General features: G+C 43.6%; 1 protein-coding gene and 1 pseudogene across 1 annotated transcript; both read right to left on the bottom strand.

Moving 5' to 3' along the window:
- Positions 1–1,155: 1,155 nt before the first annotated feature.
- LOC139159907 (zinc finger protein 431-like) lies at positions 1,156–8,398 on the bottom strand. The gene is made up of 6 exons (XM_070737360.1): positions 8,288–8,398; positions 6,658–7,235; positions 6,296–6,413; positions 6,106–6,173; positions 3,749–3,875; positions 1,156–2,736 (listed from the first exon to the last, which is right to left on the bottom strand). The coding sequence occupies exons 2-6, from the start codon at positions 7,165–7,167 to the stop codon at positions 1,367–1,369; spliced, it is 2,193 nt and encodes a 730-aa protein (XP_070593461.1). The 5' UTR covers positions 7,168–7,235; positions 8,288–8,398; the 3' UTR covers positions 1,156–1,366.
- A 3,776-nt stretch (positions 8,399–12,174) lies between these two features.
- The window catches only part of LOC139159252 (zinc finger protein 585A-like), a 46,530-nt pseudogene continuing 32,634 nt past the window's right edge, over positions 12,175–26,070 (bottom strand).

The following is a 26,070-nucleotide window of genomic DNA, read 5'->3' as shown; positions in this document are numbered from 1 at the left end:
AGGCCAGATTTGTCTCAGGAACATCTCTTCAAGGACTGTTTCAAAATGTACAGCTACATGGACTGAGCAACACTGTAGCTGCATCAATTCAGCAGGAAAAAGCTAATTTAATTAATCATGCAGTTAAATACTTGACAGTGCGATTTCTAAGTGATATAAATATTGAAAGATCCACCGCAGTGTTTGACACCTTTGCCTGGCCAGCAGGAACAACATTGCAAGACTACGGTGTGGTTGAGATTACTGCATTGGCTCATCATTTTCGTAAACAGCTATCTCCACCTGAAAGTGATGACCAATGCATTCATTCACTCCTCAATGAGTGGTATGAGTTTAAGGTCCTTGGAAAAGGAAAGAAACTGTGTGAGCTTCTGGATTTGGCACTCTCCAACACCGAGAGATTTCCAGTTCTGGGAAACCTGTTGTCGATTGTAGCGGTGCTCCCTGTCTCAACCTCATGTTGTGAAAGAGGATTTAGTTTGATGAACATGGTCAAAAATAAATTCAGATCAAGGATGCAAGAAGAAAGTTTAAGTGACTTGTTTATGATCACCATGAATGGGCCATCTGTGAAGGCGTTTGATCCTGCCAAGGCTGTGGACCACTGGTACTTCAGCTCTAAAATCACAAGGCATGTTCATGGCCACAAAACGCAAAGTGAAAAACACTAGAATGTTGCCTAAAATCTAAAATATCAAAATATAATATTTATTATCTTTAAAAGTAAAATGTTGTTTATAACGTTTGTAATGTTTTTTTTCTTAAATTAAAAACCAAGTTTGCTTAAAAAAAATTCTGGCTCCTAAATTTTTTGGCTGGCTCCTAGATTCTGAACAACTTTGTCGACCCCTGTGTTAAAGGGCTAAATAGGGTTCAGGAGGGAAGTGTTTTTAAAAGGAAAGTGAACACAAGAACAAGGGGACACAATCTGAAGTTAGTTGGGGGAAAGATCAAAGGCAACATGAGAAAATATTATTTTACTGAAAGAGTAGTAGATCCTTGGAACAAACTTCCAGCAGACGTGGTTGGTAAATCCACAGTAACTGAATTTAAACATGCCTGGGATAAACATATATCCATTGTAAGATAAAATACAGGAAATAGTATAAGGGCAGACTAGATGGACCATGAGGTCTTTTTCTGCCGTCAGTCTTCTATGTTTCTATGTTTCTAAGAGCTTTACTCCTTACAAATTCTTTCCTCACTCCATGGATCCATATATTTTTTTTTATCCCAAAGGGAACCTTTTATGTAAAGTGAGATCACAACTCTTTTCAAAGCCATTTCCACACTTCAAATTTTATGTGACTCTTGTGTGGCTCCTCTTGTGGGAACTGACACCATCACTACGAGTAAAGCTCTTTCCCTACTCCATGCATTGATAGGGTTTCTCTCCTGTGTGGCTCCTCTTGTGTCGAAGAAGATGACTGGTACAGCCAAAGCTCTTTCCACACTCCATGCATTGATAGGGTTTCTCTCCTGTGTGGCTCCTCTTGTGTTCAAGAAGATGACTGCTACGGCCAAAGCTCTTTCCACACTCCATGCATTTATAAGGTCTTTCTCCTGTGTGGCTTTTCCTGTGGAAATAGAGACCGCTATTATGGGTAAAGGTCTTTCCACACTCCGTGCATTGATAGGATTTCTCTCCTGTGTGGATCTTCTTGTGGGAATTAAGACCAGTGGTACAAGTAAAGGTCTTTCCACACTCCATGCATTTATAAGGTCTTTCTCCTGTGTGGCTCCTCTTGTGTCGAAGAAGATGACTGCTATGGCCAAAGCTCTTTCCACATTCTGTGCATTTATAAGGTCTTTCCCCTGTGTGGCTCCTCTTATGGGAACTGAAATCAGTACTGCAGGTAAAGCTCTTCCCACATTCCATGCATTGATAGGGTATCTCTCCTGTGTGGATCTTCTTGTGAGAATTAAGACCAGTGGTACAAATAAAGGTCTTTGCACACTCCATGCACTTATAAGGTCTTTCTCCTGTGTGGCTCCTCTTGTGTCGAAGAAGATTAGTGCTATGGCCAAAGCTCTTTCCACAATCCATGCATTTATAAGGTCTTTCTCCTGTGTGGCTCCTCTTGTGTTCAAGAAGATGACTGCTACGGCCAAAGCTCTTTCCACACTCCATGCATTTATAAGGTCTTTCTCCTGTGTGGCTCTTCCTGTGGAAATAGAGACCGCTATTATGGGTAAAGCTCTTTCCACACTCCGTGCATTGATAGGATTTCTCTCCTGTGTGGATCTTCTTGTGGGAATTAAGACCAGTGGTACAAATAAAGCTCTTCCCACACTCCAGGCATTTATAAGGTCTTTCTCCTGTGTGGCTCCTCTTGTGTCGAAGAAGATTACTCCTATGGCTAAAGCTCTTTCCACATTCTGTGCATTTATAAGGTCTTTCTCCTGTGTGGCTCCTCTTATGGGAACTGAAATCAGTACTGCAGGTAAAGCTCTTCCCACATTCCATGCATTGATAGGGTTTCTCTCCTGTGTGGATCTTCTTGTGAGAATTAAGACCAGTGGTACAAATAAAGGTCTTTCCACACTCCATGCACTTATAAGGTCTTTCTCCTGTGTGGCTCCTCTTGTGTCGAAGAAGATTAGTGCTATGGCCAAAGCTCTTTCCACACTCCATGCTCTTATAATGTCGTTCTCCTGTGTGGATCCTCTTGTCAGAATTAAGATGGATTGCTTGGGGTCCCTCCTTCCAATTCTTGTTTTCTTGCCCATTAAAACCTTGAAAAATAAAAAATAAAAGCTGTAGCAAGAAAAAGGAACAATAAAAACCTACAAATCAAAATGGTTTGTAACTATAGGAAAGGCTGATGTCAACCATAACAGTATGTAATCAAGGGTTTGCTAATTGTGCTGTAACCTGATTGGCTGTAACCTATATAATAGGAATAACACCCTTGCATGGGTGTGGTTTGTTATAGAGTGATTTGTTAAAGAGTGGCTTCTTATAGAGTGGTTTTGTTATAGAGTAGTTTTGATATAGAGTGGTTTTGTTATAGAGTGGTTTTGTGCTGGATGGTTTGTAGTTAGTAATTAGTGCTTAGTGGTTGCAGTGGTGGATGTAGTAAGAATTATATGAGAGTATTTTAGATAGTTTGATATAGTGGTTAAATGTAAAGTGAAGTATTTTGATGAGAAAAAAAATAAAATATATTTTTACAAGAAAGCCTTCTACAGTGTTTTTCCTTGAAGACTTCAATTAGGTATAGTGATTAACTGTGGCTACTTGGTGGGTTTACCTTCCGCATGTGCAAAACTCTCCCACCATATGCTACACACATCCTCCACCTGGCCCCCACCTCTACACCTCAGGGGCTTGATAAAATCTTATATGAAACAGGCATTTTGTATTTCATGAGCAGAACACTTTAGGTAAAATTCTTTAGGTAAAAAGCCAGGGTAGGCAGTCTGCCAATCTTTCTTTCAATAAATTTCTTTCTTCCATAAAGTTGGTTTGCTCAAAAGCTTAAAACACCAGGTTAGAAACTAATACATTTACAGAGATTTCTCAAATTTTTGTTATCACATCATTGTCATCTTTGGGTATCAAAAGTAGATGAATGAGAAAAATAATGAATTTCAACAACTGTAGACTCATGCCGCAGTATAACAAAATTCTACACAGTGAAGGGGTGTGTGAATGCTTGCTGAATGCACTGTCAATAAAGGATTTCCCTCCCCAGAAATAACATTTAACTCTCTTCTATTTCTGAGCACAGAAAGAGGATCTTACCCAGAGAAAACAGATTCCTGGAATTCTCCAGCATGACTTCTTCATGGAGTGCTTTTTGGTCAGCGTCCAGGTGAGACCACTCCTCCTCTGAGAAATACACGGACACGTCCTCCAAAGACAGAACGTCCTGAGCAAGGACAAAGGTTTCCTTAATTATGGATAATCCCAATAATAACTTTATAGTTTTCTTTCACCAATTTTAGGAAAAGAGATCACGTGAACAAAATTGGTACCTTCTGCAGATTTCAGAATGAGATCTTACCACTTTTGGCTGATGGACCAAATGAATCATGTTTGATGAAGTTGGGAGTGTTTGCAATGCCTTAGGGCAGTGATGGCGAAGCTTTTTTCCCTCAGGTGCCAAAAGTCTGGGTCCGCCTGCTACTGGAATTGCCGTTTCCCTACGTCTGGTGGGCACAGTTGTTGTACATACTCCTGATCAGTTGGAGGATGATGAAGATATTGAGGACTCGGATTCAGATAGCGTTTATGAATTAGTGGGGTGTCTGGGGTTACAGGTAGTAGAACAGGTGGGAGGTCAGCCACAGGATGGGGCTATGAGTTCAGGATCTAGCGAGGGAGAATCAGACACTCGCTGGTTTAACCCTAAATTCAGAAGGGACCAAAAATGTAGAGAACAGAGGTCTGGAAGAAGATATTAAGGAGAGGAATGGGTTAAATACTATAGTGATGTATTTGGCACGTCAGGGGGTCAGTGGAGAAGAAGGGTGGAGTTTCAACGTTGTTAAACGGAAAAATGGAGGTGTTTCTTGCCGCTCTCAAGTAAGCAAAAAGTATTCTTTGTTGTTAGCCCTCAGTTCTGCTGTTTTTAGAAATCATGCTGTTAGGACAATAAATCTTGTTAAGTGGAGCAGGAGAAGGAATGTGAGAGATGAAGCTACGGGAGATAACGGACCAAGTGCCTGTATGGAATGTGTTTGAATTCCAGAAGAGCAGAGAAATAAATGGAGTTTCTTTATTCATGAAATAATACATTTAATAAGAGTTATTTGTAATTGCTAAATTTCTACCAGAAACCAGAACAACAGTAGGCTCATGTTTCGCCCTCCCCAGGTTCCAAAGGCTTCCGTGGAGCTGAGGGAGGCTAAAAAGACACCCACCCAAAGAGGCCCTCTGGAAGCCCAAAACGCCCCTGTGCAAGCCAAAAAACAGCTGGCCAGCACACACCTGCATGTTGGAGCTGAGCTAGGGCAACGTCTCGTGTGCCACCTTGCCATAGGTCCGCCACCACAGCCTTAGGGCATCCCATTCTTTAATATTCTTGGTTAATTGGTAGTTGGGTCTTAAATCCACTCCTGGTCCGTGACTCCCATTACTGTAACTTTTTGCTTATATCCTAAGATTTTTATTAATATTGTTTCTTCATTGCTTATTTGACCCATGTGACAATGATTAAGTCTCGTACCACATGATTTTTGACAAATGTATATTTTATTTTATGTATGCTGAGAGCATATGCACCAAGACAAATTCCTTGTGTGTCCAATCACATTTGGCCAATAAAATTCTATTCTATTCTATTCTTTTCTTTCTAGAGTGTGCAGAGCAAAATACTGGCAAAACCCCTCTGACATATTTCACAAAGGTCACTTTATCCACTCAGGGACTAATGGACTCCAACTCCAACACCCTCATGGAGGAATTAATAAAGAGGTTGCAATGGAACTCTATATGCTTATGGGGGATTCACAATCACCAGCTGACGGCCGTCCCAAATGCAATGGTACCTCTACTTAAGAACTTAATTCGTTCCGTAACCAGGTTCTTAAGAAGAAACGTTTGTAAGTAGAAGCAATTGTTCCCATAGGAATCCATATAAAAGCAAATAATGCGTGCAAACCCATTAGGAAAGAAATAAAAGCTCAGAATTTGGGTGGGAGGAGGAGGAAGAAGAGGAGGAGGACAGTTGCTGCTAAAGGAAGAAGCAGAGGCTTAAAAAAAGGGGGGGGGTCCCTGAAGAAGCAAGGAGGAGCACATGCCTCCCATACACCCAGTGCGAGGCTGCCTCCCATACACTGTGCCAGAGGGAGAATCCCAGGGGGAATGGCAGGAAACTGGCCAGGCCTTTGTGCCGCTCTCAAATTTCCTGGGAAATTTTTCTGGGCTTGGGTTCTTAAGTAGAAAATGTTTCTTAAGTAGAGGCAAAAAAATCTTGAACACCCGGTTATTATCTAGAAAGGTTGTTAAGTAGAGGCATTGTTAGGTAGAGGTACCACTGTATGCTTTTCAAAGGGCAAAAAAGGACATATTTTTTTGTAATGGTGTGTGAGAAAAACTCTGGGAGACAGAAGGAGGAGCCTTCTGATCCAGGGGCCTTTTGTGACCTTCCTCCTTACCTGAAGTAGCGTTTCAGCTCCATCACAAAGCGGTGAATCTGAACAATCCAAGGACAGCTTTCTACTCTCTGCGAGAAAGATTAAAAAACGGTGGAGGCAGATTTGTTAAAGAGGGACACTCCAATAAAGTGGAACGAAAGAATCAGCTAAATGTTGAAATCTCACCTCACACAGAAAGAGCTTTTCTTACCTTGCGTAGTGTCTTGACTTTGATCTTTCTGGATGTTCTCCCTGAAGATCAACTCTTGAGAAGATCTGAATGAATCTTTCCCCTCCTCTCTATACTCAGTCACAGCTTCCACAGATTTCTGGAGATGATGCAGAACGAGAGACAAAGAACACAGATGGAAATAAATTATCTCTCATACTGCACCTTGACATTAACAGACCCCAATGTCCATTGCTGAAACAGAATGGAAGAATTGCCCCAAATCCTCTGGAAGAAGAGAGCAAATGCCCTTAGGAGTTAATAATCCCAGCAAACTCTGCCAGAAAGGGATTGACAAATCCAGAGGGATCCTTTTTAGAGTTGCCATGGTTACATTCTCCCACCTGCAACTCTTCTTTCATCTTTTCCTCCTCCTGGGTCAGCAAGAAGCCTTCAGCCAGGGACACCGCCTGGGAACTGGTCTCTGCTCCACACTCCCGCACCCATCTGGCCATCTCTGGGGGAAGGACAGACAGCAATTGCTCCAGGAGCACCAGGTCCAGCATCTGAGCCTTGGTGTGTTTCTCTGGTTGCAGCCACTGATGACAAAGGTAGTGAAGCCGAGTGCAAATATCTCGGGGACGACTCCCCTCCTGGAACTGCATTTTTCTGAAGTGACAGCATTGAACCTCTGGACTATTGGAAGCCTCTTCGTGGCTCTTCCGCCCAGGACTTGCCCCGTTCTTCCCACAGCTCCATGGCTGAGCAGCTGGTGAGTCTTTTCTAATTTCTGCATCCGCTGGGTGTTGTCCCTCCATCTTCTTTCTGATCTCTAATCCAGCTCCAAAATGGACCCAAGGATTTTCATAGGTTTTTCCGTTAGATAGAGGTGGGGCCAAATTTTCCAAGGCCATTCAGCTCTCTTCCCAGACAAGATACTTAAGATTCCAGAAGAAGCAGAAAATATTTTGAGCTTAGATACCTGAAATGGAAAAAAATGGAATAATGGGAAAGAGAGGGAAGGCAAGATTAAGTAAAGATATATGTCTGCACCCACCAAGGTCTTGGAAGGAGGTGAAATCTTATTATTTAGCTTGCACTGCCTACATATGGAGGAAATTGGAGTGAACCCTTCAGGATCAATGTCTATTAAAATATTGGAAAACACATTTACGAGGGTTGCCCAGAAAGCAATGCCCTTTCAGTACCACTCCTTGTTCTGGTCACAAAGGCATTTCTGTCTTCTAATGGCTTCATCCTCTGTGCCCAGCGACTAACCGTACTTCTGTCGACTGCAGATTCTCCATAAACTGTACACAAACGTTGGCGAATGTTCCCAACAATTTCTTTCTCTCCAGTGAGAAATTCGATGACACACAGTTGTAACCTACAGACGTCCTTTCAAACAACTGCTGCACCTACACTATCTATCTGAATAAACACAAGATTTACACACGCACTTCTGACAATTGAAATAATGTATATCTAAAGTGTCGCATCCATACCATTACTGTAGGCTGAGAGGAAAAAATGTGGTGCATTACTTTCTGGGCGACCCTCATCCATGTAATTTAATTTCTACTTCCTAGTTTTTATTAAAAAATATGTTTTATTGTTATGTCTTTTTGTTATTTTTATACATTACTACTTTCCCCAGAACAATATCCCTGTGAAGCAGATTGGGCTGAGAGCTGGGATGGGCTCCAGGCTTTCATGCCAAAAGGTGGACTAGAAATCTCTTGGTTTCTGAGCCTTGTGCTTGAACCCAATGTCTCTCTCTGCCTAATCATAATCGTCCTGGGAAGGGGGAGAGGAGGGAAACCTCTTCTGGAAACGGAGCCAGGAAATAGGCAGGGAAACTGTCCAGGAGTCTACACTGACTTAGAGGTTCGAATCTCTCTTTTGCAAAGACGATCTCTCCTCCTCCCCCTCCATGCAAAGAGTCTCCAGCACCGGAGAAAAACCCCATCACTAAACCCCGATTTCCATGTCCAAGATTTCATTGCAGCCTCTTCGCTTGCTAGAAAGACTCACCCAAAGACTCGCAGTTGTGTGTGTGAGGGGAGTGCACAACCGGACACCGAAGAAAGGACGAACAGCTTTTCAAATCTTTGCTGGAAAATGCCTCGGGAATCCCGCCTTCTCTCTGTGTTTTGGAGAAGGCGCCGGCGCATGCTCAGTTCTCTTGGAAGGCGGAGATAGGGAGGGAGCTCTTCGCGTTCTTCCGGGGTGATTCTGGAGGATCCTGTGCGCAAAGCTTGAGGACCCTTCAAGTCCTCGGGAGATCATGTTTCAATGGGGGTCTGGGATGGTGGACATTAGATTAGAACAGGGACTCAAAAACCTGGCAACTTTAAGACTTGTGACTTCGATTCCCAGAATTCTACAGGCAGCTTGCGGGACAATTCCTGGAGTTGAAGTCTTAAAGGTGCCAAATTTGAAGATCTCTAGACCAAAGGGAAATGACAGGTTGAGGAAAATTAAGATTTGTATTGATTTTTCTTTAACGAGTTCAATTATTATAGCTGTCTGGATGCCTTTGGGCAGCCAAGGAGGCTTGGAAACACCAAAGGCAGACTGTAATAATGTGAATAATCCTGAAGTATAGATCCTGATGAAAAAGAAATACTGAAAAATAAACATAAAGCTCAAATTCTGCAAGGCAAAAATAAATAAGAGAGATGAAGAGTTTTATTTTGGTGTTGAGTAGAGAATATGCTTCAGCAAATTTTGGTGTAATCTGTCCCAAAGTTTGGAACCTTTGGTGTAAAAAGAATATTATTTTCCTGACAAAAATAATGAACATGTCACTGGTTTGAAAAGATTAGTCTTGATTAGGAGATGACAAAATTGTGGTTAAGCAATTTAATAATAATAATAATAATAATAATAATAATAATAATAATAATAATAATAATAGAGTTGGAAGGGACCTTGAAGGTCTTCTAGTCCAATCCTCTGCTTATGCAGCACACACTATATTATTTCAGACAAATGATTTCCCAACATCTTAAAAATATAGTGTGGGAGTATTTACAACTTCTGGAGGCAAGCTGTTCCAGTGGTTAATTGTTCTAACTCTCAGGAAATTTTTTCCTTAGTTCTAAGTTACTTCTCTCCTTATTTAGTTTCCACACATTGCTTCTTGTTCTACCCTCAGGTGCGTTGGAGAATAGGTTGACTCCAGTGAAAGACTACCAAAAATTTTACTACCACACTGTGCAGTAAATTATGCAGGATGCCCTGAATTTTCTTTCAACATCTTTCAGTGCAAATTGGGTGCTCTGGGGTGGAGCTCCATTTTTACTACCCCACTGTGTCCCCCCCTGTCTCAGCAGTAGCCCACTGTTGGTTGACTCCCTCTTCTTTGTGGCAAACCCTAAGATACTATCATGTAGCATCATGTCTCCCCTGGTCCTTCTTTTCATTAAACTAGACACCCAGTTCCTGCAACCATTCTTTATATGTTTTAGCCTCCAATCCCCCAATCATCTTTGTTCTTCTCTGTACTCTTTCTAGAGTCTCAACATCCTTTTTGCCTCGTGGCGACCAAAACTGAATGCAGTATTCCAAATGTCGCCTTACCAAGGCATTATAAAGTGGTATTAACGATTCGCGTGATCTTGATTCTATCCCTCTGTTAATGCAGCCTAGAACCGGGTTGGCTTTTTTGGCAGCTACTGCACATTGCTGGCTCATATTTATATGGTTATGCACTAGGGTTCCAAGATCCCTCTCACAATTACTACTGTTGAGCAATGTACCACATATACTGTACCTGTGCATTTTGTTTTTCTTGCCTAAACTTAAAGAATGGCCTTAACTTCTTATTCTGGCTCTGTTCTTTCCAGCCCATTTCTCTACATATCATGTCCAACCTCTCTAATTTTGTCATTCTTCCATTATGAAAAAAATGAGATAATGATTAGGAAACCATAACCAGCGACTTTTCACCTGTTCATTGCTGAACTGTCAATGAACAATATTTGAATATTTTCAAGGAAGATGAAAGCCTGAAATATTCTCTCCTACAATTAATTTGAAAAGTTTCATGTATTTTTAAACTTTAGTTAGAATAGAATAAAATAGAATTCTTTAGTGGCCAATTGTGAATAGACACACAAGGAATTTGTCTTTGGTGGATATGCTCTCAGTGTACAGAAAACAAAATACCTACATTTGTCAAGAATCATGAGTACGGTACTTAAGATTGTCATAGGGGTCAAATAAGCAATGAGGAAACAATCAATATTAATAAAAATCTTAATGATACGAGCAACAAGTTACAGTCATACAGTCATAAGTGGGAGGAAATGGGTGATAGGGATGATGAGAAAAATCTAGTAGTAATAGTAGTGCAGACTTAGTAAATAGTTTGCTATTGTTGAGGGAATAATTTGTTTAGGAGAGTGATGGCGTTCAGGAAAAAAAACCCTGTTCTTGTGTCTAGTTGTTTTGGTGTGCAGTTCTCTATAGTGATTTTTTTTCAGGGTAGGAGTTGAGCCAAGGTTTATTGTTACTATATATTCACGAGTTCCTCTTTGGTGCACATAGGTCTTTACAGAAGCTGATATATGATGTTATGCCATATGTCATATGTTATGTCATAGCAGGGGTGGACTCTAACTTACCTCACTGCCAGTTTGCCTCCTCCCATGGCGTGTGGCCATGCTGCGTGGCCAGGCACACACAAAGCGCGCGTGTGCACAAGTAATGCCAAAAAAATTATCCCCGCCAAAAAAAGCCAAAAACAAGATGGCACGTGCAGTGCTAAAAACCTGGCTTCTGAGCATGCACAGAAGAAAAAAAAACCATGGGGAAAATTTAAAAATTAAAAATTTCCCAAAAAATTCAGAGAAAAAGATGGTGGTACCCACAGGCTGGCACGGACCAATCCTGTTTCATGACATCATCATGACATCACCAACTGTTTGCTACCAGTTCATTCTATGAATATCCGTATTAGTGTTTTTTAATTATTTCAATCAAATTTGGAGTTTTTCCTAACATATCCTAAAAAGGCAAAAAATGCTTGAAAAAGATGTTTTTGAACATACATTTCATGGGTCTTCCCTCATCGGGGCTTAGTTTGTGAGAGGAATTGTTCATCCTGAAGATTTTTCCATTTTTTCCATTCTATGAATATTCATACTAGTGGTTTTTAATTACAGTATTTCAATCAAATGTGGAGTTTTTTCTAACATACTCTAAAAAGGCAAAAAATGCTTGAAAAAGATGCTTTTGAGCAGGCATTTCATGGGCCTTCCCTCATCGGGGCTTATTTTGTGAGAGGAATTGTTCATCCTGAAGATTTTTCCATACAGGATACATCGATATATAGGTGATGAGTTTCTCAAATAATAGGCCTTTGACCAGATACATTTCAGAATGGGACCCGGAGAAGGCCAACTCTGTGGGACCTAACCGGTCGTTGGGATTTGTGCGGCAGAAGGCAGTCCCGGAGATACACAAGTCTAATAAATTATTATTATTATTAATTATTATTATTATCACGCGTGCACACTTTTGGCACCCGAGCAAAAAAATTTACGGCCTCATTGGTCTAGAATTTATTTTGATTATTACTCAAATGGTCCTTGTATGAGATTTTAGATAACTACAGGTAGTCTTTGACTTACAACAGTTTGTTTGTTTAGTGAGTGTTTAAAGCTATACCACCACTGAAAAAAGTGACTTAAAGTTGTTTTTCACACTTACAACCACTTACAGCTTTTACATGGTCACCTGATTTCAGGTGCTTGGAAACAGTCATATTTATGAGAGTTGCAGTGTCATGTGATCCCTGGGTCATGTGATCAGCTTTTGGCAAGAAGAGGCAAGGGGGAAGCCAGATTCAATTAACAACAGTAACTTGACAATTGAAGTGATTCACTTAAGAAATGTAAACAAGTAAAGTCATAAAATGGATCAAAATTTACTTAATAACTGTCTTGCTTAGCAACAGAAATTTCAATCGCAGTCTTAAACCGAGGATTACCCTTACGGTTATTGAAGCTCTTCCCATGCTTCCTCGACTGATAGGGCCCCTCCTGTGTGTGGACCCTCCTGTGGCAATGAAGAGCGTTTCTCCTTGCAAAGCTTTTCCCGCACTCCATGCATTCATAGGGTTTCTCCCCCGTGTGGATCCTTTTATGGGAACCGAGATCACAAATCCATCGAAATCCCCTCCCCGCAGTCCACACACTGGTATCGCTTCTCCGTGATGTGGCTCCTCTTGTGGGAATTAAGACTACTGCTAAAGCTAAAGCTCCTTCCACACTCCTTGCATTCGTAGGGTCTCTCCCCTGTGTGGATCCTTTTGTGGGAAGTAAGATCACAATTCCACCGAAAGCCCTCTCCACAGTCCACACACCGATAGGGCTTCTCTCCTGTGTGGATCCTCTTGTGGGAGTTAAGGTAGCTGCTGTGAATAAAAGTCTTCCCACACTCCAAGCATTTATAGGGTTTTTCCCCGGTGTGGATCCTCTTGTGGGAAGTAAGGTTGCTGCTGCAACTAAAGGTCTTTCCACACTCCGTGCATTTATAAGGTCGCTCTCCTGTGTGGTTCCTTTGGTGACTTCTAAGGGAGTGTTTGTTACAGAGGGTCTTTCCACACTCCTTGCAAGTAAATTGTTTATCCTCTGTATGTGTCCTTTTATGGGAAATGAGATGAGCAGATTTACTAAAGCTCTTTCCACACTCTGAGCATTTGTATGGTTTTGCTCCTGTATTAATGCTTGCCTGGTTAGGATGACAACTGATCCACGGAAAGCCTTGTATAATTCCACTTTGTGATTGGCTTGCCTCACTGCTCTGATCCACAAGCTTTCCTTTTCCCTCTTTAGGGCGCATGGCTTGGCCTTCCGCCGCGTAACTCGTATTCTCTTGCTGATCCTAACCTTGAAAAATGGAATTTTAAAAATAGTATTAACAATTAACTACAAGATAGAATGAAATAGTATATAGTATAACTAACTAGTCTGGAGGACAGAAGGAAAAGGGGGGGACATGATCGAAACATTTAAATATGTTAAAGGGTTAAATAAGGTCCAGGAGGGAAGTGTTTTTAATAGGAAAGTGAACACAAGAACAAGGGGACACAATCTGAAGTTAGTTGGGGGAAAGATCAAAAGCAACATGAGAAAATATTATTTTACTGAAAGAGTAGTAGATCCTTGGAACAAACTTCCAGCAGATGTGGTTGGTAAATCCACAGTAACTGAATTTAAACATGCCTGGGATAAACATATATCCATTGTAAGATAAAATACAGGAAATAGTATAAGGGCAGACTAGATGGGCCATGAGGTCTTTTTCTGCCGTCAATCTTCTATGTTTCTATGTTTCTAAATTAGAAGTGTATATTTTCTCCTTTTTTTTTTGCATTACTAATAATTTCTCCCATTCCTTTTTGTATAAGTATAGAATATTTTAAAATATAAAGAAATTTAATTAATAAGTTTAATATTAAAAGAGTTGAATTTAACAAGAATGTAACCTACATACGTGGCATTTCTGCTTTGATCTGACTACAGTTAGGATTTTTTATATTTCTGTATTAGTTAGACTTCTACGGCAAGCAGAGCAATGGTAGCTCCTTAAATGTTCAGTGTTGTATGTCCTTGTCTGTCTTTTGGAAAATTAATAAAAATATTTTTTTTTAAAAAGAAAAAAAAATGAAAACTGTAGCAAGAATAGGGTAATGATGAAAGTTCAAACATCTTCTTCTGAAATTTAGCCAAAGAATCATCCACAAGAATCATCAACATGGAAACCAAAACATGCGAGGAAAGGTTGCAGGAACTGGCCATGGATAGTCTAGTGAAGAGGAGGTCCAGGGTGGGACATGATAGCAGTCTACAAATACTTGAGGGGCTGCCATAGTTGTTCTGCCGGCTTCTAGTACAAGCCTCCAATGAAAAGGAAATTGGTTCAAAACAGACAAACACACACGCAGTAGAAGTCCAGTAAATGTTTTTTTATCTCAAAAGAGAAGCAAAACTCCCTTTTAGAATTCAAAGGGATTTCTTGTATAAACAAGGTAGTAATGTATTACAGTCCGATAACAAGGCAAGCAATAAATCAGCAATAAACCAGTACTGTGAAGTTCGGTTCCAGACGTGGCAAAAACTTACAAGGATTTATTTTCTCAAACTCTGACTCCCAACAACTACGATCAGATAATCTCCACGCTGCTAAGCCCGCACGCTGCCAATTTAACAGCTGCTATAATTACATGAGCCCCACCCAACCACATGTGGATTCTCTATCGCCTGTAATATTTCTTCAGTTGTTCTCTCCTATGCATAACTCTACGCATGCGTGGTTCTAGCAATTCATCATCCGAATCTACCGAAGATAATGGAGATTGGCTTCCTGGGCTGTCTGCCAAGCCCCCCTCTTCCAAGTCACCCCCCACCTTCTTCTTCTTCCGAGGAAACTTCACTACCTGACACTGTCGGCAATAAAACAGGCCTATGACATGTTGATGTTTCCCCTGCATCCACCTCTACTTTCCTTGGGGCAGGAGCTGGGCCAGAGCTAACCACAACACATAGTGAGGAGGGGTGTGTGGTGTCACACTATTTTCCAAAGCACCACAAGGCCAGACAAGGAGCAACAGATGGAAGCTGACCAAGGAGAGATTCAACCTAGAAATAAGGAAGAACTTTCTGACGGTGTGAGCGATCAACTGGTGGAATGGCCTGCCTGCGGAGGTTGTGAATGCCCCAGCACTGGAGACTTTCAAGAAGAAACTAGACTGCCATATGTCTGGGATGGTGTGGCGAACCTATGGCATGGGTGCCACAAGTGGCACACGGAGCCATATCTGCTGGCACTCGAGCCGTTGCCCTAACTTAGCTCCAGTGTACATATGTATGCTGGCCAGCTGATTTTTGGCTTGCATAGAGGCTCTGGGAGGGCATTTTTGGCTTCCAGAGAGCCTGTGGGAAGATGGGGAAGGAGTTTTTTACCTTCCTTCAGCCTCAGAAAAGCCTACTGGGCCCACCAGAAGTTGGGAAAAAGTTCATTTCCGGCCTCCAGAGGGCCTCGGGGGCGGGGGGTAGGGGAAGCTCTTTTCTCCCTCCCTCCTCTCTAGACACTGAATTATGGTGTGAGCACTCGCACACAGGGTCGCCGATAGACCGGTACTACTGGGAGTGGCGTCACAGGCCCGGCCAAATTGAATAATGGGGGGGGGGGGGGCGGAGCCCGCCAAAAACTCTCCAACTCTGATTGCAACGAACTCTGCCTCTACGGAGCTTCTCTGACCGCGGCCCGCACCTTCTTCCCACCCCCGCGAGGAAAGAAGGCAGGAAGGCCGGCAGATAGGCAGGGAGCCCTGATGGCAGCCGCGGAAGGAGCTCGGCCCTCCGGAAGCCAAGCTCCCCATCGCTATGGGAAGCCGTCCGCTTCTCCTGCTGAGCCCAGTCCTCTCCCGGTGGCTTTCGGCTCCTCCCGCCGAGGAGCTGCAAGGCTGGCCCCGGAGCCCCGCGTGGCCAGCGTTCCCTCGTGCCCGGTGGGCTCCCCTTTCCTAAACCCCCGCCAGCCCCCTCCTTCCCTTCCCGCCCTGCCCTCCTTCCCCGAGGCGTCCCTTGCCCATCATCACCTGCCGGGCAATGGGGCAGCGGGACTGCTAGATGGGCAGCTCTTCCGGCAAGGGTGGGCAAGGCGCGCCCTTCTCAGCTCTCGGCCTCCATGGCTTCATAACGGCCTTCGCCCACGCAGAAAGCATCCTTCCTCGCACCTAGCGCCGGCCATGGGGGCTTCCGCCGCTGCCTTCCGTAAGGCCCCCCCGAGGAGCCGCGTGGGTCTCCAGCCTTCTCCTGGTGAGTCACCGCGGCAAGGATGCGGGCGAGGGAGAAAGGGAAGAACCCGGCGCCTCGGGCGCTTCCCTCTTGCGGTAGAGGGGTAGGTGGTTTGTGGGGAGTGGGGGAGGGAAAGAGCCGGCTTAGTCAAAATCACAATTTCTTTCGTTTCTTTTTCTTTCTTTCTCTCTTTCTCTCTTGCTCTTTCATTCTTTTTTCTTTATCTTGCTTTCTTTCTTTCTCTTTCTTTCTCTCCTTCCTTCCCTCTTTCCATTTCTTTCATTCCCCCTCTCTCTTTTTATTTCTTTTTCATTCTCTTTCTTTCCCCTTTCTTTCTTTCCTTCCTTCTTTCTTTCTTTCTTTCTTTCATTTATTTTTCTTTCTCTCTTTCTCTGTTGCTCTTTCATTCTTTTTTTCTTTCTCTTTCTTTCTTTCTTCCTCTTTCTTTCTCTCCTTCCTTCCCTCCTTCCATTTCTTTCATTCCCCCTCTCTCTTTTTATTTCTTTTTCATTCTCTTTCTTTCTTTCTTTCTCTCTCTCTCTTTCTTGCTCTTTTTCTTTCTCTCTTTTACCTTCCCTTCCTCTATTTCTTCTTTTCTTTCTCCTTCCTACCTTCTTCCCTCCCTCCCTTCCTTCAGTCCTTCCTCTCTTACTCTCCCCTTTCATAAGTTTCCTTCCTTCCTTCCTCTGTTCCTGTCCCTTCCCCCTTTCTTTCTTTCTTTCTTTCTTTCTTTCTTTCTTTCCCTCCCTCCATTTCTTTCTTTCCTTCTCCTTCCTCCCTTCTTTCCTCCCTCACTCCCCTTCTTTCACTCCTTCCTCTCTTACTCTCCCCTTTCACACCTTTCCTTGCTTCCTTTGCACCCTTCCTCTGTTCCTGTCCCTTCCCTCTTTCCTTCCTTCCTTCCCACCCTCCGGCCATTCATTCACCCATTCCTCTCTTGATCGCCCCTTTTACCATTCCTTCCTTCCTTCCTTCCTTCCTTCCTTCCTTCCTTCCACCCTCCCTCCTTCCTTCCTAGCTCGCCCTCGCCTTTCTTCCCTTCCTTCCAGATGGGAGTGCCCCCTCAAGACACCTGCCCGACTGCTGGTACCCTGCTTTTTCTCTCCCCTCGTCCTTTCCAGCTCCTCGCCAGTGGCTGCCAGGTGTGGGATCCCCCTCCCCTCTCCCCTCGCTAGAAAGCACATGGTTTTGTCAACAAGGCCTCTTCCAAGAAGGGAGAAGTGCCAAGGAGCCATAAATAAGCCATGCTCCACCTGACCAATGCCAGGAGGTTCTTTCTTTCCCTCGCCGCTCCCGCTTCTTTCTTTCTCCTGGATGAGTCCACACAATCGGCTTAACCCAGTTCCTGAAATAGTCTATGGCAGTGCTTCCCAACCTTGACATCTTGAAGATATCTGGACTTCAACTCCCAGAATTCCCCAGCCAGCAAACGCGAGGAGCTGGAAAGGACGAGGGGAGAGAAAAAGCAGGGTACCAGCAGTCAGGCGGGTGTCTTGAGGGGGCACTCCCATCTGGAAGGAAGGGAAGAAAGGCGAGGGCGAGCTATGAAGGAAGGAGGGAGGGAGGGAGGAATGGTAAAAGGGGCGATCAAGAGAGGAATGGGTGAATGAATGGACGGAAGTGTGGGAAGGAAGGAAGGAAAGAGGGAAGGGACAGGAACAGAGGAAGGGTGCAAAGGAAGCAAGGAAAGGTGTGAAAGGGGAGAGTAAGAGAGGAAGGAGTGAAAGAAGGGAATGAGGGAGGAAAGAAGGGAGGAAGGAAAAGGAAAGCAAGAAATGGAGGGAGGAAAGGAAGGAAGGAAAGAAAGAAAGAAAGAAAGAAAGAAAGAAAGGGGGAAGGGACAGGAACAGAGGAAGGAAGCAAGGAAACTTATGAAAGGGGGAGAGTAAGAGAGGAAGGACTGAAGGGAGGGAGGGAGGGAAGAAGGTAGGAAGGAGAAAGAAAAGAAGAAATAGAGGAAGGGAAGGTAAAAGAGAGAAAGAAAAAGAGAAAGAAAGAGAGAAAGAAAGAAAGAGAATGAAAGAGAAATAAAAATAGAGAGGGGGAATGAAAGAAATGGAAGGAGGGAAGGAAGGAGAGAAAGCAAGAGAAAGAAAGAAAGCAAGAGAAAGAAAAAAGAATGAAAGAGCAAGAGAGAAAAAGAAAGAAAGAGAGAAAGAAAGAAAGAAAGAAAGACAACTTCAAAGAAAGGCTCTTAGCATCTCTCACTCTCTTTCTATCCCTCTTTCTTTCTCTCTCTTCCTTTCTATCTCTCCTCTTCCTTTATCTTCTCTCTCTCTCTCCCTCTCTCTTTCTCTCTCTTTCTCTCCCCCCTCTCTCCCCCCTTTCCCTCTCTCTTTCTCTCTCTCCCTCTCTTGCTATCTCTCCCCCCTCTCCCTCTCCCTCTCTCTCTCCCTCTCTCTCTCTCTCTTTCTCTCCCCCCTTTCCCTCTCTCTTTCTCTCTCTCCCTCTCTTGCTATCTCTTTCTCTCCCCCCTCTCTCCCTCTCTCTTTCTCTCTCTCCCTCTCTTGCTATCTCTTTCTCTCCCCCCTCTCTCCCTCTCTCTTTCTCTCTCTCTCTCTCTTGCTATCTCTTTCTCTCTCCCCCCCTCTCTCCCTCTCTCTTTCTCTCTCTCCCTCTCTTTCTCTCTCTCTCCCCCCTCTCCCTCTCTCTTTCTCTCTCTCCCTCTCTTGCTATCTCTTTCTCTCCCCCCCTCTTTCCCTCTCTCTTTCTCTCCCTCTCTCTTTCTCTCTCTCCCTCTCTTGCTATCTCTTTCTCTCCCCCCTCTCTCCCTCTCTCTTTCTCTCGGTGGCGGCAAGGTCGTCAGCTGTGAGGCGGAGCTCCGGAACGGAGCACTGATGGAGCTCCGCCTCACAGCTGACCACTCTGCCGCTGCCCCACGTCTACTACCCGCTGCCTGCGACTGCTGAGAGAAAGAGAGAGGGAGAGAGGCGGGAGAGGGGAGCTACTACCCGCTGCGGCTGTCGCTGCCGCCGCCATCATCCTCCCACTGCGCACCGCCCTTCCGCTGCCGCTACCCTCCCACCAGCCCCAAACCTCACCTGCTACAGCCGCCAGGGAAGCTCCAGCCGGGCGGGACGCTGCAGTTGCCGGAAAACTTGGAAGGCGCTAAGAAGGAAGCTCAGCTTCCTCTTCTTACAACTTTTTGAACAATTAGGGGCCCCGGCCTTCTGGCGCCAAATTAGCAGCTCCTTGCACGTGCGCAGACTGTACCCTGCCTGTTTTGCGGGCTGCCTGCTGCCTCAGCAAAGTAAAAGACACGGCCTTTTTCTTTGCTGAGGTGACAGTCTGCGCATGTGCAAGGAGCTGCTGACTGCGGGCCCCTCTAATTGGTCAATTTCGCCGGGCCCGGGACGGGACTCCCAGTAGTACCGGTCTATCGTCGGCCCTGGGTGCAAGGGATGGACTTTCCTTTGCATGGGGAAAATCAAAAGCTTTCCGAATGGGGTTTTTCCAGATGTGCCAATATGATATCTCCAATAAATTGAAACTTTGAGAAATTGCCTCCCTTCGAGTCTTCGTTGGTTAGAAACATAGAAACATAGAAGACTGACGGCAGAAAAAGACCTCATGGTCCATCTAGTCTGCCCTTATACTATTTTTTGTATTTTATCTTAGGATGGATCTATGTTTATCCCAGGCATGTTTAAATTCAGTTACTACCACGTCTGCTGGAAGCTTGTTCCAAGGATCTACTACTCTTTCAGTAAAATCATATTTTCTCATGTTGCTTTTGATCTTTCCCACAACTAACTTCAGATTGTGTCCCCTTGTTCTTGTGTTCACTTTCCTATTGAAAAAACTTCCCTCCTGGACCTTATTTAACCCTTTAACATATTTAAATGTTTCGATCATGTCCCCCCTTTTCCTTCTGTCCTCCAGACTATACAGATTGAGTTCATTAAGTCTTTCCTGATACTTTTTATGCTTAAGACCTTCCACCATTCTTGTAGCCCGTCTTTGGACCCGTTCAATTTTGTCAATATCTTTTTGTAGGTGAGGTCTCCAGAACTGAACACAGTACTCCAAATGTGGTCTCACCAGCGCTCTATATAAGGGGGTCACAATCTCCCTCTTCCTGCTTGTTATACCTCTAGCTGTGCAGCCAAGCATCCTACTTGCTTTTCACTACCCCTGAATCCTTTTCTTCTGAAGTTTTTGCTAATACAGAACTGCCAATACAATACTCAGACTGAGGATTCCTTTTCCCCAAGTGCATTATTTTACATTTGGAAACATTAAACTGCAGTTTCCATTGCTTTGACCATTTATCTAGTAAAGCTAAATCATTTATCATATTACAGACGCCTCCAGGAATATCAGCCCTATTGCACACTTTACAGTCATCGGCAAATAGGCAAACCTTCCCTACCAAACCTTCCCCTATGTCACTCACATACATATTAAAAAGAATAGGACCCAGAACAGACCCTTCTGGCACACTGCTTGTAACCTGTCTCTGCTCAGAATACTCGCCATGAACAATAACTCTCTGGTGTCTACGCTTCAGCCAGCTGCAAATCCACTGAACTATCCAGGGATTAAGTCCAATCTTTACTAATTTATCTATCAGCTCTTTATATGGAACACAAAGGCTTGTGCAGATAGGCAATATCCACAGCACCACCTTCATCCAACACCTTTGTGACATAGTCAAAGAAATCAATGAGATTAATCTGACATGGATGGGGATCCCGAGTGTGGGATGCTAAAACCATCATAAATGTACACCAGTTGGCAGAAGCCACTAATTTGTGGGCCAGATGTATATCTACCATTGTGTTGTGGTTCCGTCTGAGGCCCCTCCGGGAACGGCTGACCTTCTGTCGGTTTCCAGCTCAGAGGGAGAGGCTGAGGAACAGGAGGTGCAGACAGACGAGGAGGAGGAATCCCAGGCTGAAGAAGAGGGAGGACAGCCAGAGTCCCACCAGGGGGAGCTCTCCCCAGCAAGCAGCCTGGATTCCTTAGAGGAAAGTGCACAAGCCATAATTGATCTGCGACAACGAAGAGCTACTCAGAGACGGAATCAATTGGCTAAATACTTTCAGCATTAAAGTGGCAACAGCTGGGTTTGGGTGTGGTGCTCTTGGGAAAGGCTAAAAGGCAGACCCACCCTTCCTGGCTTGTGGAGTTTTATCTTTAAGAGTCGTGGGACCTGACTGTGAACTTTGGCGTCTTGGAATCCTGGTTTGTGCCTTTGACTATTGAAACCTTGGGGGGGGGGGGGGGGTGCCAGCAAGAAGCTTGCTGTATTGTCTGGACATCAGGACCCTGCTGTACCGTATTATATCCTGTCTGTTGGGAAGAACAGGTTTTCCTCTGTGCTTATTTTTTCCAGTTATAAAATACTTTTGGCTTTTACCAGAGTGTCTGGCTGTTTTTTCCAGTTGGTGTTGAGGTCTGGGGGAACCCAGACAGAACACATTGTAACTGTGAAAGTTCAGCGAACAAATGGTAAGGGGGATTTACTTAGACAACTGAACATCCCAAAGATTCTAACTATTTTTTTTAAAAAAATACTGGCTTAAACACAGTTGAACCTGATTAATACATGGATGGGGCACCAATAGGAAATACCATGCTTTTTGGGCAGACATGGAAACCAAAAATCCGAAAGGGTTTTCTGTGGGTTACCCATATTATTGCCAAAAAAACAAGCAGGTTTTAACTCTCTGATGTCTACACTTCAGCCAGCTGCAAACACATCGAACTATCCAGGGATTAAGTCCAATCTTCACAGTGTTACTTGGAACCCTGATATTGAACTTACAGAATCAGTGAGCAAAGTCTTTGGATGTGATATAATGCTTGAACATAGGAAGAATATAATAGAATTATAGACTTGGAATGGATCCTTGAGAAGTTCCACCTCCAATCCCCTGCTTAGGCAGGAAGCTCGATACCAGATGGTTTATGACATTGCTTTCTAACATGAAGAAATTCCCAGTAATGTATAAAGGCAGCTCGAATGTTGGAAATGTAAAGGACAGATTTTATCATTTATGGTGGACATGTGGCAAAGAAATATTGGAGTAGGGTTCATATCTTAATACAGAAGGTTCTTGAAGAGAATATAAAGATAAAATGAGAGTTTTCTTTTAGTGAATAAAGAACTTGAAATAAATGAAAGTTTCCTCCCATTTTTCCATTATTTTTATTTTTTCTTTGCACCTCTATATTTTATGTTTTGATGAAATAATAATGATAATAATAATAATAATAATAATAATAATTATTATTATTATTATTATTATCATTATTATCATTATCATTATCATTATTATTTTTATATACTAGATTTATATGCCGCCCCTCTCCGAAGACTCGGAGTTAGTAATTATTAGTAAAATATTTTGTAAGAACAAATTCTTAACACTGTAAAGGGCTATTATGAAATATATCTAGAAATGCTGGGGATGGATTGTACAATTTTAGATGTACCCATACAGAGAAACAAAGAAACATAGAAGACTGACGGCAGAAAAAGACCTCATGGTCCATCTAGTCTGCCCTTACACTGTTTCCTGTATTTTATCTTAGGATGGATATATGTTTATCCCAGGCATGTTTAAATTCAGTTACTGTGGATTTACCAATCATGTCTGCTGGATGTTTGTTCCAAGCATCTACTACTCTTTCAGTAAAATAATATTTTCTCACATTGCTTCTGATCTTTCTCCCAACTAACCTCAGATTGTGACCCCTTGTTCTTGTGTTCAATTTCCTATTAAAAACACTTGCCTCCTGAACTTTATTTAACCCTTTAACATATTTAAATGTTTCGATCATGTCCCCCCTTTCCCTTCTGTCCTCCAGACTATACAGATTGAGTTTATGTAGTCTTTCCTGATAGGTTTTATGCTTAAGACTTTCCATCATTTTTGTAGCCCGTCTTTGGACCCGTTTTGTGGGTCTCCAGAACTGAACACAGTATTTCAAATGTGGTCTCACCAGCGCTCTATATAGGGGGGGTCACAATCCACTCTTCCTGCTTGTTATACCTCTAGCTATGCAGCCAAGCATTCCACTTGCTTTCCCTACCACTTGATCGCACTGTTCACACATTTTGAGACTGTCAGAAATCACTACCGCTAAATCCTTCTCTTTTGAAGTTTTTGCTAACACAGAACCGCCAATACAATACTCAGATTGAGGATTCCTTTTGCCCAAGTGCATTATTTTACATTTGGAAACATTAAACTGCAGTTTCCAGTGCTTTGACCACTTATCTAGAAAAGCTAAATCACTTGCCATATTACAGACACCTCCAGGAATATCAGCCCTATTGCACACTTTACAGTCATCGGCAAATAGGCAAACCTACCCTACCAAAACCTTCCCCTTTGTCACTCACATACATAATAAAAAGAATAGGACCCAGAATAGACCCTTGTGACACACCGCTTGTAACCTGTCTCTGCTCAGAATACTCGCCATGAACAATAACTCTCTGATGTCTACGGTTCAGCCAGCTGCAAATCCACTGAACTATCCAGGGATTAAGTCCAATCTTTACTAATTTATCTATCAGCTCTTTATATGGAACACAAGGGCTTGTGCAGATAGGCAATATCCACGGCACCACCTTCATCCAACACCTTTGTGACATAGTCAAAGAAATCAATGAGATTAATCTTACATGAATGGGGATCCCGAGTGTGGGATGCTAAAACCATCATAAATGTGCACCAGTTGGCAGAACCCACTAATTTGTGGGCCAGATGTATATCTGCCATTGTAACTGTGAAAGTTCAGCGAACAAATGGTAAGGGGGATTTACTTAGACAACTGAACATCCCAAAGATTCTAACTATTTTTTAAAAAAAAATACTGGCTTAAACACAGTTGAACCTGATTAATACATGGATGGGGCACCAATAGGAAATACCATGCTTTTTGGGCAGACATGGAAACCAAAAATCCGAAAGGGTTTTCTGTGGGTTTCCCATATTATTGCCAAAAACCCAAGCAGGTTCCTAACAGAAGAACAGAGGTGGAAATAATCTTGAAGATCTTCTACATCTAGAAAATCCCTTACTCAGTCAATCCCTTACTGACAACTCTGTCCTGCAAAAGATAGAGGAGATAATTGGAGGGTCAGCTATACTGGACTTAATATCAACAGGAAGGTTTGCTTGAGGAGAAGAAATGAAAGAGCAACAGACATGACTGGGGGCTTCAGGCAGAAACACGTGATGAACAGTTGTAGGAATTGGGTAGGTCTGGTGTGGTGGAAAAAAGGAGCAGAAGTGACCTGCTGCAACAAAGAAGAGAAGGTTAATCTATTCTGCAAAGCACCAGAAGGAAAGACAAGGGGTAATGGATGGAAACTAATGAAGGAGAGAAGCATCCTAGAAACAAGAAGAAATTTCCTGAGAGCGACCAGAGGAAGGGCTTGTCTTCCCAAGCTGAGGATGCTCCTCACTGGCTGCTTTGAAGAAGATACTCAGCACAAAGTCCCTTCCAATTCTGTTAGTCTGTTGTTGTTGTTGTCATTATTATTACTATGGAAACGCTTTTAGTTCTCAGGTTCGAGGAGGGGATTGGACTACAGGACCGCCAAGGTCGCATCCAATTGTGTTTTTGTATATTCTGGTTACTTCTCTGCTTCTTCGCTGCGGAGGAAACCAAGCCGCCTTTCTTGCTCCCAGCCTCTCCTCCCACCCGCCCTCAACTCACCCACCAGCTCCTGCTGCGACTCTTGGAAGAGCCCAGAAGATACTCGGTGGACAATCTTTCTCTCGTGAGCGCCCCTCTAGATCCTCCCCTTCTCTCCGCTCCTTTCTAGGAATGCAGCACTTGATGCTTTTAACCCCTTAAAGCTCAACCCCAGAGGACTCTGCTTACTCTAGCGACGGCTTTCTGGGCGCCCGTGTTGCCCGTCTGACAGGAGGGGGGGGGGGAACAGACTCATCCCATCTCTCCTTGTTAAGACGTTTTCACGGATTACACGCCATCAAGTCATTTAGCAACCCACCTTTGCAAACGCTTTACTGACCCTCGCATCCTGGACACAAACTGTTTCAACTTCTACCCTCAAAACGTTGCCACAGAGCACTGCACACAATTAGATAATTTTCCCCCAAAAACTGTTATTGTGTCTAATTGTTTTTCCCACTCTGCGGAACAAATAATTTCCTCAACACTGTCAAACTATTTACTAATTCTCCACTACTATTACTGTTGAGTTCTATGTAAATAAGTTGAATCTGTGTAAAAGGCTGTCTCCGGGCAGATAATGTAAATAATAAGAGGTCGCGTCTGATTGGTTCAGACGCATGACAGTTCTCTTTTGGCGCGAGCCGCAAAAGTATAAATAGGGTGGGGTTTCTCACTGACAGCAGACGCGTTCCCTGCTGAATGTCACTTTCCAAAAAAAAGCTAAATAAAGGAACCGTCTTCTAAACCTCCTGTCTCAGTCTTCTTCACTGGCGACGACGGACGAAGAAACCACGCGTGCAAAATGAACAAGCTTCAGATCGGCCGGGCTCCTGAATACTTCGATCCGGAGAAGTCATCCTGGGACGCCTACATGGCCAAGTTCGAAATTTTCCTTGAAACCGCCGGAATGCGGGACGCCGACCGAAAGCGGGCAATTTTCTTAAACTCGTGCGGCCCAGAAATTTTTGACCTCGCCCAGACTCTCACCGACCCGCTGCCGGCGAAATCCGTTCCGTGGGACGACCTACAAGCAAGGCTCGCTAATCACTTCAAACCCACGAAGCCAGCAGTCGTGTTCAGACACCAATTCTCAAGAATGACACAACTCGACTCCGAGTCAATAAATCAATTCGCTACGCGACTTCGAACGGTGCTGTCAAAGTGCAAGTTTGACAGCCCGGAAGCTCGCCTCACCGATGCCCTTATTTTCGGTATGAAAAATGCCACGGTCCGCAACAAGCTCCTCACCGAGGACGAGCCTACTCTCCAGGCGGTAATCAAGTTGGCACAAACCGCCGAGGTCGCCGACGCTGCCGCCAAAGAGCTGAAAGAACACGACAAGAAAGA

Source organism: Erythrolamprus reginae, chromosome 2 (genome assembly GCF_031021105.1).
Source record: "Erythrolamprus reginae isolate rEryReg1 chromosome 2, rEryReg1.hap1, whole genome shotgun sequence".
NCBI lineage: Eukaryota > Metazoa > Chordata > Lepidosauria > Squamata > Dipsadidae > Erythrolamprus > Erythrolamprus reginae.
This window is presented reverse-complemented; position numbering and strand designations above follow the sequence as displayed.